Source organism: Vanacampus margaritifer, chromosome 2 (assembly GCF_051991255.1).
Source record: "Vanacampus margaritifer isolate UIUO_Vmar chromosome 2, RoL_Vmar_1.0, whole genome shotgun sequence".
NCBI lineage: Eukaryota > Metazoa > Chordata > Actinopteri > Syngnathiformes > Syngnathidae > Vanacampus > Vanacampus margaritifer.
Window position 1 is genome coordinate 8,415,532 of NC_135433.1, and position 13,776 is coordinate 8,429,307.

General features: G+C 40.5%; 1 protein-coding gene across 4 annotated transcripts in view; it reads right to left on the reverse strand.

Moving 5' to 3' along the window:
• spsb4a (splA/ryanodine receptor domain and SOCS box containing 4a) overlaps nucleotides 1-13,776 on the reverse strand; it is a 91,251-nt gene that overhangs the window by 23,902 nt on the left and 53,573 nt on the right. For 3 of the 4 annotated variants that reach the window (XM_077559629.1, XM_077559632.1, XM_077559631.1), the window contains exon 2: nucleotides 10,749-11,720. In XM_077559629.1, coding sequence (XP_077415755.1) covers nucleotides 10,749-11,481 — 733 coding nt within the window. In that variant the 5' untranslated portion in view covers nucleotides 11,482-11,720. The remainder of the gene's footprint in view (nucleotides 1-10,748; nucleotides 11,721-13,776) is intronic. The other variant, XM_077559630.1, reaches the window with a different exon arrangement.

Genomic DNA, 13,776 nt, shown 5'->3' on the forward strand with positions numbered 1-13,776 from the left:
AGTCTCTTCTTTCATCAGGAAAAAAAAGTATATTTCTAACTGTATCCGTTTTGCAGAAATTAGCATTAGAATATAGCTAAGTTTCATCATCATTCACAAATCTGCTTTAAATTGTGGGGAAATCAACTTGTTTTCAATATGACCCTAGTTGCTCTCTTCTATTTAGCTGCCACCTGCTGGCCATTTTGGTAATAACTACCATCGCTTCAACTGTTTTGTGCAGTTGAGAAGCTGCATTAAAGCCTTCTGTATGCTCAAGCATGAAAAAATGTTTTCTTTTAAACGTATAAATACGCCTTTGGGGCACTTAAAACATTTAAAATAGAATGTATTTATACGTTTTTGGGAGCAAATGAGTTAATGATACAGTATGTTTCAAACCTTTTTGTATGGTTTGTGGATGTTCTGTAATTTCCTTCTATGGTACAAAAAAAACAATCAGATTCCTTATTTCTTTTTGGCTAACCAAAGTCTGCCCTGTTCAAACTGCCAGCTCAAAATTCAATTTTTGCTAAATCCAGTTTGATTTTAGAAGTCAGAACAGCAAAAATTGCCCTGCCTCTGGCCCCAAGTCAGCTGGGATTGGCTCCAGTTGACTGCAACCCTAATAAAGCATAGAAATGAAAGGATGGGAGCTTGAACCGTGTCATTTGCTGGTCTCGAAAATTTTTTTTTTTTTGCCACTCACACTTTCCTCCAGCCACAAGTTTAGACAACAAAGATGAAATTGTGGCAAGAGAGGAAAACTTGAAAATGTGCAAGCAAACCAAAACAAATAAAGTTCTATTTGTGCTTATAATTTCTCTCCAGCAAAGTGCACTTTTTGTGGGGATACTTTAATGCAGGCTTCCCCATTTCTGGTCCTCGAGGGCCGGAGTCCTGCAGGTTTTAGATGTTTCCACACTCCAACACACCTGATTCATATAATCAGCTCACCAGCAAGCTCCCCAGAAGCTTGACTAATAACAATCCTGAACGTTAGAATCTGGTGCGTTGGAGATCGCAAACATCTAAAACCTGCAGGACTCAAACATGAATGACAGCACTTTCAGCCAATTAAGCTCTTCAAAATGGCTGAAGAGCTGCCCTCAGATGGAGACGAAGGCGGCCGCCCTGCGAGTCGCCGTCTGGCAAGCATCAATGTTCTCGAGCCCCATTGCCCGTTCTACTCCATGCTGCTCGGTTCTGGCAGAGCCAGTAATGATCCTGCTAAGAAGTCTGCAATCATGCTTACCCTCCCAACCGGGCCCTCCACTGCACCGTGGGCCCCGGACGCTAACTGGTTGATCCAGTGATTTATCCCATATAATCCCAAAGATTAAACCAACCAAGTACAAACGGACTTGTATAGTAAAACTGGAAATGGCTCATTAAAATCAATGGATTCTTTGGTCGCTCGATTGTTACTACTCGAGAACTAACACACAACGCTCTACAGAAAAAAAAAACTGTCCCTTACTTTTTTTTTTTAAACAAAGTCAGAGTAAAGATAAGTAAATAAGTAATGGTGTGATAATGCATTACCTATCTATGCAGTAGCATGCGGTGTGCCTCAAGGTTCAATCTTAGGTCCTTTATTGTTTAATTTATGCACAGAAAAAAAAATCCAAAACTACGCTGACGACACAAAGTTGCACACCTGTGTCTCCTGATGCTTTTTTTAAATTGTATCCTGGACATCAAACCCTGGCTTGCATAGAATTTTCTCCATCTTAACTCATTCACTGCCAGACCAGTAAAAATGAATCTTTGACGTCTAAAGCCATCTATGGCAGCTAATGTGTTAATCAGAATAAGACCGAAATTTTAATCATCCGTCCAGAGGCCCAGAGAGAGAAACTCTTAACTAGAGTCCGAACACTGTCTCTACATCCCTCACCTGTTTTTAACTCATTTTAAGAGTTTGTTTAAAGAGGTTTTTTTGACAGTAATATGTTATATGTGACCTCACTAGTGTAAACATGACATTCTGATTAATATTACATTTGTATATAATTATGACGCAAAATCCAGCCATTTTTATCCATCTCAGCGGGCGGCCATTTTGCCACTTGCTGTCAACTGAAGATGACATCACAGTTACTGAGGGCTCTGACTACGACCAATCACAGCCCACCTGTTTTCTGAAGATGAGCTGTGATTGGTTGTTACCTGAGATCCGAGCAACTGAGATGTCATTTTACTGACACTGATACTGATAAAAAAAAAATTCTGGATTTTTCTACGTAACTCATATTCCACTGACGCAATATTGTATTTTTGGGGCGTTGACTTCCCCTTTAAAAAGTGCTATATACATAAAGATTAATTAATTAATTAATTAATCATTAAAAAAACAACAACAACACACAGGTCCATTATTTAAAAAAATAAAACACACACAGACCAAAAAGGCATAGACTACCCTTTTTACAAGACATAATCATTCAAAATAGCAAACTCAAACATCACACATAAATAATATATTAACCAAAACCAGATCAAGACATCAACCTTCATTCTCATATTTTCAATAAGCTTCATTAAATATTTTTCAATTGATTGATTGATTGTTCACTGAAGTTATCCTGCCACAATTTTAGTTTACAAAACCGCCTCGTATCGCAGGCTACATTTAAGTAAAATGTTTGGCAACAATGAAACCTTTTAAAAACTCAAACGGTGCCTTTTGGCTCTTTTCCCGATTAAAAAAAAAATCGACTTTGAAGTGGCGCAAATCAAGTTTGTGTAAACATGTGTACAATACATCATCCAGCCGACATGTGGATCTTCGTCCGGCAGCCCTGCGGTGCCTCATTAGCTTCTCAGTCGCTCCTTGACCCGCTTTCCTCTCCGAGAAGCTCATCAGAGCATGAGCTCGCCACAGAGATGACACCAGTTGCTTCACGTGTCTTTCATTTGATTCCCTCCCCCCTCCACTCATTTCTTACACCGCTCATCATCTTCCTCTACAATGTGCCTCTTCTTTCAATCAGCTATCATCCCGTGCCCGTCGCTCTTTATTCTCTGAATAGCAATCTCTTGGCTCTTTGTATCCATCTTCACGGTGAATCTGTGTCCTTGCACAAGTATTCTCTCGATTTTGTCGCTCACTCTTGTCTCTTTATTCAGTGCGCTTATTGTCAGGAGGCATCAAAGCTTTATCAAAGATAACCACTAAGAGTCCTTATTTTCACTTCTAGGCCATTTAGGGCATTTCATGCACTCATCCTTGTTTCCGCACATAAAAAAATAAATCTATAAGTCAGACCACACTGCCTTCCTACCATCTATTTAGTCATGATTCAATACAAAAAATAAAAATAAATTTAAAAAAAGTGATGAGCGATGTTCTTTGTTCTGCATCCCAGTTTAAAGTAGGGCTTGTGGTGTAGCTTCAAAATGTCAAATCACACGTCAAGAATACAGCAACAGAGCTCGGCTGCAATAGTTGCAGCAGCTGTGCAACAAGCCGAATACCTGCACAATCTAATTAAAATCGATATAAAAGATGTAATAAAAATAAAAAAAACTACACTGAGCAAAACGGCTGCAGGAAGCTACAAAAAGCCATCATATTCGAACATGACCACAAACCACAAACTGTTGTTTAGTGAATAACTCTCTAAAAAGTAATAGCAGTTGTGGCTGATTGTTTTCGGTACGACTCTTGTATTTTTTGTTGTGACCTAATGCTAGAATGAACGAGTTCATACCGTAGAAGACGGAGAATGTCAAAAGTTTGATCACCAAGACATGTTCAACAAATCGATATTAGCTACTTTTAATATAGCTTACCATTGCTAGTTAATACATGTTGTAATGTCCTCGCAAAAAGTCAACGATAGACACCGTCACTGATACACTTATTGAACAAATGGCAAGAAACCAAACACGTAGTAAGCATGCCGAACGAGAACCAACTCTAACCTCTCATTCACAGACACCCACGTCACTCACCAGACCACACCACGCCTTTTAAAGCCACACACGTTATGTTTAAAGTTAAAGTAACACTGATTGTCACACACACCTTAGTGGGGTGAAATTTGTTCTCCGCATTTGACCCATCCCCTGAAGAAGCGGTGAGCAGCAGCAAGGGCCGTGCTCGGGAACCATTTGGTGATCTAACCCCCCAAACCCAACCCTTTAATTTTGAGTGCCAAGCAGGGTGGCTATGGGTTCCATTTGTATAGTCTTTGGTATGACCCGGCCAGGGATTAAGTTGTGGCCATCGAGTAAACAAGCTGGGCATGAGTGAATGTACAAGCCTTCACACTTCTGACTGACCCATGTGAGTTCATGCACTGCAGACTACACAGTAGGGAAGAGGAAGAGAGGTCAGTCAGAATGTCAGGCAGATTATGAAAAAGTGGGTCACTTCTCATTGATGGAGCCAAAGGAATGTGAGATGTAAATAGGCTCGTAGAGAAAAAGTGGAATTAGTGTCTCGATGCTAGAGATGCCACGTCCAAAAATCTTACAAGTGCTTGCCATTTTTTGCAAATAAAGGCCATAAGAATTATGAAGTTACGAGAAGTTTAAAGTTAGTACAAGACAATCATGTAAATTGCAAATAGGTTAGACCTGTGAGTCAAGAAGTGCGATACGGGTACCATATAGTGGTATGCGGGATCCAGCTCTTGGTACGCAAAAGAATGACTGTCCAAGTAAAGTTATGTTGTATTAAATCATTTTAGCCATTAGGCTAGTATATTGTTGATCTACATGTGTTGAAATATTGGTTGATTGAAGGATTATAAGTACCAAAACATTGATGCTAGTTTTGTTAGATTATCCATGGCATTTTGCATCGTGCGTTAGCATCTAGCGGACTTTCTTTGCTAAGGTAGCTTTGTCAAATAACGTATGATTCTTTTAATTTTATGTTTACATTTCAGATGGCTGTGGCAATAAACATTGTAAAATAGGCGATTTACTTTTTTCTTTTTCTTTTTAAAGATTTGTTGCTAGTGCTAGTGGTGAAGTTTGCGGAAAAATTACAAAAAAGTAAGTAAAAAAAAAAAGTAAGTAAAAAAAAATAAGACCAAGTGACGGCTCGTATCACGAATAATTCCTAAATTGGGCCACTTGTCATGGTGGTCATGGTACCACTGTATTTGTACCTGTGTTTCAACATGTAAATGACATTATGCATATAATATGATTTAATCAAATGTAAATTTGGTGCTTTTTAGCAAAAGCAAAAGTAAAGGTCTATTTATGTCAACATTGTCATACTAGTGCTATGCTAGTGCTATGCTAATGGATGGGCAAGTTGCCAACTTTCATTCCTGTTACCTCAAACTCACATTGCATTCTATTTCCACGCTTCTTAAGAACATCAGTGTCCTGTACTCGTCTCTATTCTACTTGTTTTCACAGCAGAAACTCTCTCCCCTCATACTGTATCTCATTTCTCTTTTCAACTGAAATTCCTGTTGCTATTCTTTCCCCGCTTTGCCACACAATTGATTTGTCCTCTCCAGTGTTGTGAAACGGAGTGGATAAAGAAGCTTATGAACACGTTATAGAAACAGAGTAGACATCAGGAAAGAAAGCGAATTTCCTGGTAGCAAGTAACGTGCTGTTAATTTGTATAATTAAAGCATCAGGATGAGAAAGGACAATAAAGAGGAAAATAAAGGCATGCGGGAGACAGAAGCAAATGACAGTGTGCTCCAAGCAAAGTGAACGACTTACAACATGCTGTTGCTGTAATGTGGCAGCAATTAGGTGAAATATTCATCTGCAGTTTGCATCTCGCTCAGCGTTTATTTGCATTTGAGCTTATTACGCTAACCCGCCTGAACTTGACTGCTTATTCTGCAGCTGAGTGTTGCGGCTTTAATGTCCCGCATGTTTTACTGCATGGCTGGGCACAATGACGGGCAATAGAGCAGTGAGGAAGGCACAACTGGGAGTAAGGAGAGAAGAAGCGGCTGACATAAAATGTATTTTTAATACCGCAAAGTAGATTTTGGAACATAATCTAATTGTGATCTTTTTTTTTCCCCCCTTTCATTATTGTGATTGTGATTTAACGTGATTTTTTTTTCTAGGTCCTCTTCCCATTTATTTATTTTTAGCAACAAATTAATCTGTAGTACTATAAATAATGTCCTTTGCTGAGACAAAGCTCAGCTCTGATTGGCACATTGTCAAAATTACCGCGCCACTTTTTTTTTTTTTTAAGGCTCGTTTAATGACTGCCCCTTACTTATAAAGCGTGTACTGGGGGAATTCCAGTCGCAGCGCAGCAGAAACGTCCATGTCAAAATTACCCAAAGGAAATGCACTGTACTGTTACACTGGAGCTAAAATACACAATGTTTAAGGAGCAGAAAGTTAGCATGTAGGAGCCATTTGCAGCACCACCAACGATTCCCTGCTTTGAAAGAACGCACTTGATAGTGCCAGTCAGCGGTTAGCGCCGAGCTAGGTTGCTACAGCTCCCCAAGAGGTCTCCATGGGCACTCTCAGACCCCTGCGAGAGCCAAGAGCCGAGTGGAATATGAAAAGAAAATGCACTAAGCTATCACCAGTGTCTTACAAGCACAATTGTGCCATCTAGTGGCAGAATTATGACCTCAACACAAATCAATGTCACATTCGTTTTTTTGGGTTTTTTTTTACAGTAGAGTACATCTTTTTAATTTTTATTTGAAACTATTTCATGAATTATTATGAAATTACTGTATCAATGACTAAAATATGCAAGCATATTTCTATTAGGTTAACATGTTTTCCCCACTTTTATGTTAACAAGCCGATCAAAAATTTGAAAAAAAAACCATTTTATTCTACATTTAGAACAGATATAAAATGTGTGATTAATCGTGAGTTAATTATTGAAGACATGCGATTAATTACGATTAAAAAAAATTAATCGCATGACACACCTAATGAATAATAAGAACATTGAAAAATGAACATTCCAAACGGAAGAAGTGCTAATATCTAACAATGACCCTCGATCTTTGTAAAGAAAGAATTTTTGATTCAGCTCTTGATTATATCTCTTTGTATATCTAATGCAATACAGTACAACACAACGCAAAAGCAAGTGTTGTGGAAAAGGAAATATGATGCAGTGGCTGTTGTCTAGCTGACAGCGTACTGCTTGCATGACTTGCACATACTCTGCCGGGTAAGGCGGCAATTATGACTCCATTCTCGCCATCTGAGTCATCTGCAGGGCAGACGAGAGACAATTCCAAAGTGATACTGAAAGAAGGCGCAAGCCAGACTCTAAAAGAGAGGACCTGCGGGTTATTTATTACAGCCATGCATTCAAATAGGATTCATGACTAATTTCTGATTGGCAGACAAGAGAGCTTTCAACTGGGAAAGCGGTCCAAAGTAATGAAAGAAAAGAGAAACCATTGTCTCAGATTTGGTGGATTTCCCCCTCGCCGAGATCCAGACCTTTAATATGCCTGGCATGGTGACATTAAACAATGTTTTTCTTCTAGCTGAGAATGATACCAAAATCCAAAACTGTGTGATATTTCTACCAGGATAATGGCACGGTTATGAAAACGACCAAAACAATGTTGATATGTCGCATCTTGTGACTGTTGAGGGTAATTTAATTCTTAACATGCAAATCAGCAACAGCTGAGACAAAATCACATTACACCTAACGCCGTGTGCAGGGATTAGCAACCAATCAAAAAGCGGCAAGTCCTATCATGTGAGCTTTCACAACCAAAATGTTTCCAACTATAAGCAAGACTCTACTCTTGCCAAGCCTTTTAAAAGAATATGCAGTTTGTTTGTTTTACAATAACACTCAATTTAGATGGGTGGAGGGTAGAGTGCCCTCTCCGGGTCGGGGAGGAGGTCCTGCCCCAAGTGGAGGAGTTCAAGTATCTTGGGGTCTTGTTCACGAGTGAGGGTAGGTTAGAGCGGGAGATCGACAGGCGGATCGGTGCAGCGTCTGCAGTGATGCGGACGCTGTATCGGTCCGTTGTGGTGAAGAAGGAGCTGAGCCGAAAGGCAAAGCTCTCGATTTACCGGTCGATCTACGTTCCTACCCTCACCTATGGTCACGAGCTGTGGGTCGTGACCGAAAGAATAAGATCCCGGATACAAGCGGCCGAAATGAGTTTCCTCCGCAGGGTAGCCGGGCTCTCCCTTAGAGATAGGGTGAGAAGCTCGGTCATCCGAGAGGGACTCAGCGTCGAGTCGCTGCTCCTCCACGTTGAGAGGAACCAGTTGAGGTGGCTCGGGCATCTGGTTCGGATGCCTCCTGGACGCCTCCCTGGGGAGGTGTTCCGGGCATGTCCTACCGGCAGGAGGCCCCGGGGACGACCCAGGACACGCTGGAGAGACTATGTCTCTCGGCTGTCCTGGGAACGCCTTGGGGTCCCGTCGGATGAGCTGGCTGAAGTGGCTGGGGAGAGGGAAGTCTGGGCTTCCCTGCTAAAGCTGCTGCCCCCGCGACCCGACCCCGGATAAGCGGAAGAAGACGGACGGACGGACGGACGGACTCAATTTAGATTTTAGTTAGAAAACTTTAGTTAGCTAATTTCTTTTTAAGTTTACTAACACACCAAATATTCTATTATTGGAAACGCAACAGATTGGGGAAAAAAACTATTCACCAAAACATTTTAGAGCTGCAATGATACCGTGAAAATGCAATATTTTTGCTCAAGGTTATCTCATCATCCGAATGATACTGGCTCATACCTACACAAAACACTTTGCACCTTATTCACAGCTGTCAGGTTGAGCCTTTCAAATTGTCACTTTTCTTCCTACTTTCAATCTTCAAACGTCTCCTACTGTAATACGTCAGTGTGAAGACAGAAAAAGAAATGCAAGTAAAACTAACACCAGACTCTATATTCTCTGCATTATTCCAAGGAGGCTCATTGCTCTGAAATCCAGCAGATGCGTCTTAAAAAAAACAAAAAAACTTCACCAGACAATGTCTCTAATTCAATACCGCCTGTAGTGCAGTAGATTAGCTAGAGTCAAGCTAGCTAATTTTAGCTGCTAACACAACAGCCAGCCAAGTCGTTATCAGGAAGTCGGAACATTCAAGTCAGATGCTGCAATGTGTTTTGGGTCTGACTCATGTTTCAGTTGGCCAGCTGCAGTTTCACAAAAACATCCAGTGCTTAGGTTGGGAAGGGAGTCGTACATGACCCCTTATCTTTTTCTTTTTTTTTAAGGTAGGAAACAGGTTGACATTGTTACGAGAACATTCCATCCATGGTGACCCATGAAAGCACAGATTATTTTTTTTGTGATTGGTAATTAAAGTAATACGGATGGGTGGAAGGAACTCATTTCAGAATATAGATAATTTTTTCTTAAAAAAAAAGATAACTCATCTCTTGAAGTTAATGAGCTGTTCAATGAATGGTTCACCTGCAATGGCAATAAATAACTAGTCCTTCATACAACACAGAAGCACACAGTACAGACCGTAGAGACTAAAACACAAAGAGTACGAAACCAAGACAGCACACACTAAGAAAAGCGCAGTTCAAAATTGTAGTGGGAAACTATGAAAAGTTTAACCAAACCAAGTATGAGTTTCATGATGTTAAAACTAGGAATGTACGAAATCCAAACGTCACAATACGATAAATTATGATATGAACCTCACGATATAACAATTACTACCATATTGTGGGGAGGTTAGCAATATATATAAAAAAAAAGTTCACAATACGATATAAAAACTCACGATATTGTAAAAAAATAAAATATATTTTTTTTAAATCATATTGGGTAAAAAAAAATATGTAGGTCTATGTAGTTGACAATTCAAAGCAGGCGAAAAGTAATGTTTTTTGACGCACGCGTTGAAAAATATTTGCTTGTATGTCCGATTTATGGGAGTGACAATCGCCGCAGTGGCCAAAACATTCCTAATTAAAATTAATCTGCACTAATAAACCAAACACCAGAGGGTGCTAGAACTGCACAAATACAACCTGCCTTTTTAACAGATGACATGACGACGACGACATTGCAGCAATTTTAATATTGGATATTGCTGTCATCCTTACATCCCTAGGCCCGATACATTTTATAGTTATTTAACTCCTTGACGACAATCCCAACAAGTACTGCCATCAACGTTAATTGACGTCAACTATGTTTTTTTGTTGTTTTGTTCCCAATGGGCAGCGCAACGTCTTGGGCAGGTTTCATGAATGAGCTGAATTTTTTTTTTTAAAACACCCACTAAATATGGCCAGCAGATGGCAGCATTGTATCGCTTTTTAATGTGATCCCGAGGATGAAAGCAATTGAAATGACATGAGAACATGGCGGATCTTAGGAAATACAACATTTTCAAGGATGTCGCGAATGATCAAAGCGTTTGTCACATTAAATCTAATTCACAGAGCGTCACTAAACTATGAATAATAACTAAATATTAGTGTCAAAGTCACTGTTGTGCAGAAAAAGTATCTTTTCACAAAAAGCTTGTTTTCACCTTAATTTTTCCATAATAGCTTGGTGTCACTCAAATTGCCTATTTTCAAATAGTGATTACTAAAGAACGGAATAAGGTAGAATCATACTTTTTTTGTCTAATGAGAAAATGGAATCCAATCTTTCACATGGAATCCACCATGTTTACAGAGTCATAGAACACAAAATTCTCTTTGCCTTGAAAGAAGAGTGAAAATGCTCGAAACTCTTTTTGGATAAAGCTTGGCATTAAAGAGTTGAAATGTGAGCTGCTTCCTCAGCACGATTCATACATGTAACGTGTTTGAGGGGCGTTGCCTACTTACGATCAAGTCCATTGATGTACTTCATGGATATCTCACAATGGCCCCACACGGCGCTGACGATGGGATGTAGTTTCTTGCCTTTCAATCCTCGAAACGCCACTCCTAAATATTGTCCGTCCACTATGAAGCTCAGCGTGCCTTCGTCCATGTCTAGAATGACCAGCAGAGAATCCGGTAAGGTGAACACTTCTTCCGGCTCCAGGAAAGAAGGGTAAGACGGCAGCGAGCTGTGGGCCCGGTTCTTGCTGTCATGGTAGAGGCGGTTACGTCCCAAATCCCAGCCCCAGGACTCACAGTCCGACCCAACCAAGGCAGTGTACCCAACAGAATGTAAAGCAGCTTCAGAGGTGGCTACCCCAACAACTGCGTGGGTGCCACGCTGTCGGGAAGGCCAGTGAATCCTCCAGACATGGAGTCCCCTGGTGTATCCGACCCGTCCCCGGATACAGTCCGTGCTCTGAGCCACCGGGTGGCGGTGAAATGTCAACTTATCCTCCTCTTTGATAAAAATGTTGAGTGAACGGTCGTCTGCGTTCCACGCGTGACGAAGTTGCGTCTCCAGGCTGGCGCACGGCATGTCCAGAAGGAGATCCAGCCTGGGCGGTTTGGAGAAATCCTGGCCCCTCAAGTCTGGGTGCTGCCTGTGATGAGCCGAGGGCCGGTAGGATGGGGAACCGCCGCTTTCCCCGCGCCCGTCCACAGATTTGATGCCACCGGATATCTTCTGGCCCATGGCTGCAATGGAACAGGCGGCAGAAGGGGGGGGCAGGGGTGGAGGGGGGGTGATGGGAGGGAGGGTGGTGTTTGTGCAGGTGGGTGCTGCCTTGAGCACAGCTTGATGTTACCTCATCAATGCGGTGCAACTGAGGTGAGAGGGAGGTAGACGGAGGTGGACGTTACAAATGAAAGATGAACGTGATCGGCTTTCATGCCCCAAACGTCTTTGGGAGAAAAGAGACGCTGCTGCCAACCCTGTTGACAGAGAACAAAACGGAGGCAAATATTAAAAAGACATCCAATTATTTAAAATTTCAAGAAACAAACAACAATAACTTGCAACAACGCAGAGCAGCACACTACCATGACTGGATAGTGCTTATTTGTAAGCATGTAATGATACAGTATCAATACCAAAAATTGCTGAAACCTCTTAGCTCACTTGCTACCAAACCAAAAATAATTATTTTTATACCAAGTTCATTAGAAGAAAAAAAAAAGAGAAGCCTAGATTGAAGATACATTTCTTTAGAAAGCCTATTTTAACTGCAGGTCATGTGATTACTTTTCCAGTGATCTGTCCGGTGTGTGCAAAACTGTGGCTACAGCTAATAATATTGCTAATGCTAATGCCAGACCAACTATGTGAAAGCAGCGGAGTGTAGAAGAGGTAAAAACATGGCTATTAATAACCACGAAAATGTGGACCCTCCAAACCCATTTAGGTCAGAATTTTGGCTACTCGGTTAAGAACAGAGATGGAAATTGTGTAGACAACAAGTTTGAGACTATTAAACTATTAAGAGCCATAAACGCGTCAAAACAAAAAAGTAATGTCAACATGTAAATGCACTTTCATAGACACCATCCCAAAATTATTTGAAGTGAAGCATGGAAGAAAACACAGTCACAGTCTACGAATCTATTTTTGATTTTAAAAACGCGAGTACGTTGACTCGAACAGAATCGTTCCACTTTGAAATATATCGAGATACGTATCAAATCATCAATGGCACATTTCCAGTACTGACAAATTCAAATGTACAGTAATTTCTGGACTATAAGCCGCAACTTTTTTCACTTCTATTCGACCCTGCGGCTAATACAAAGGTGCAGCTTATCCATCAGATCACAAGTGGCCGCACTATAAAGGAAGCGCAAGAGCGTCAGGCAGAGCAAATCAAACCAAGTGAGCCCAAATACAGTAGGAGAGAGAACAAGAGCGAGACAATTTGCGCCCTCATTATGGAGAAGAAAGTAGCGGGAACCCGATGCGGTAACATTAAAACACCTGCGGCTTACAGTCGGGGACGGCTTATATGTGTAACAAACTTGAGTATTCCCCAAATTTAGCTAGCGCGCCTTATACAGGGATGTGATTTGACCAAAGTGAAATTATCTGAAAATTTAGCCGGGGGTCTGGGGGCCGCTGTCCCCCCACCAGGGCACTGCCCTGGTGGGGGGGACACGGGGGGCGAAGCCCCCCGGAGCTCATGGGTTTTCCGTGTTTTTAAGTACTTTCAATGCACTCACATGACAAAGAAATAGAAAAAACAACAGCATAAATTTTCAATGTATATTGAACTATCCCATATAAAATGGCAGTTTTAGTCAACTCAAAATCAGTCACATTCAAAAACATTGGACTGCCTTTGCTTTTAAAAACTATCACTGAGAATATCATCATATCTAACTAATGTGATTACTAAGTTAACACATAAATAATGTTGAAGAGTTCAAATTTCATGAACAAATAATTGTATCATGACCAAATGAAAAGTAACTCATATTAGAGCATACCACAAATGTCTTTGTTATAGCAGAAGATGTTATCTGTCGGAGTCATGTGCATACACAATGAACTACTAAAAAAAAAAAAAAAAAAATTTATTTATTTTTTTTTTTTTGGGGGGGAGATAAAAAAAGCGGAATTCCGCGAATTAGCGGAAAAATCACATCCCTGCTTATAGTCAGGTGCGCCTTATAGTCCAGAAATTACTGTATGTAAAATGACAACAAAAAAGACACTGAATCATACGCTCTCAAACTGAGCCGTATAACATCAAATTGAATCGGGAATCGAACCGAATCTTTCCATTTTCAAGCCGTCCTTGAATGATTTCGCACCCCACGTATCAGAAACTGTACTAAATAGTCTTTTGTGGAGATTTGCACACCCCTAATAAAAAATATCATATTATGGGGAAAAAACATACATTATAAATGTGCTATATGTTATATTCATGATGTATTTATTCATTATATTCATATATTTGTAAAAATATATTTTTGTTATTAATTTTAAAAAAAT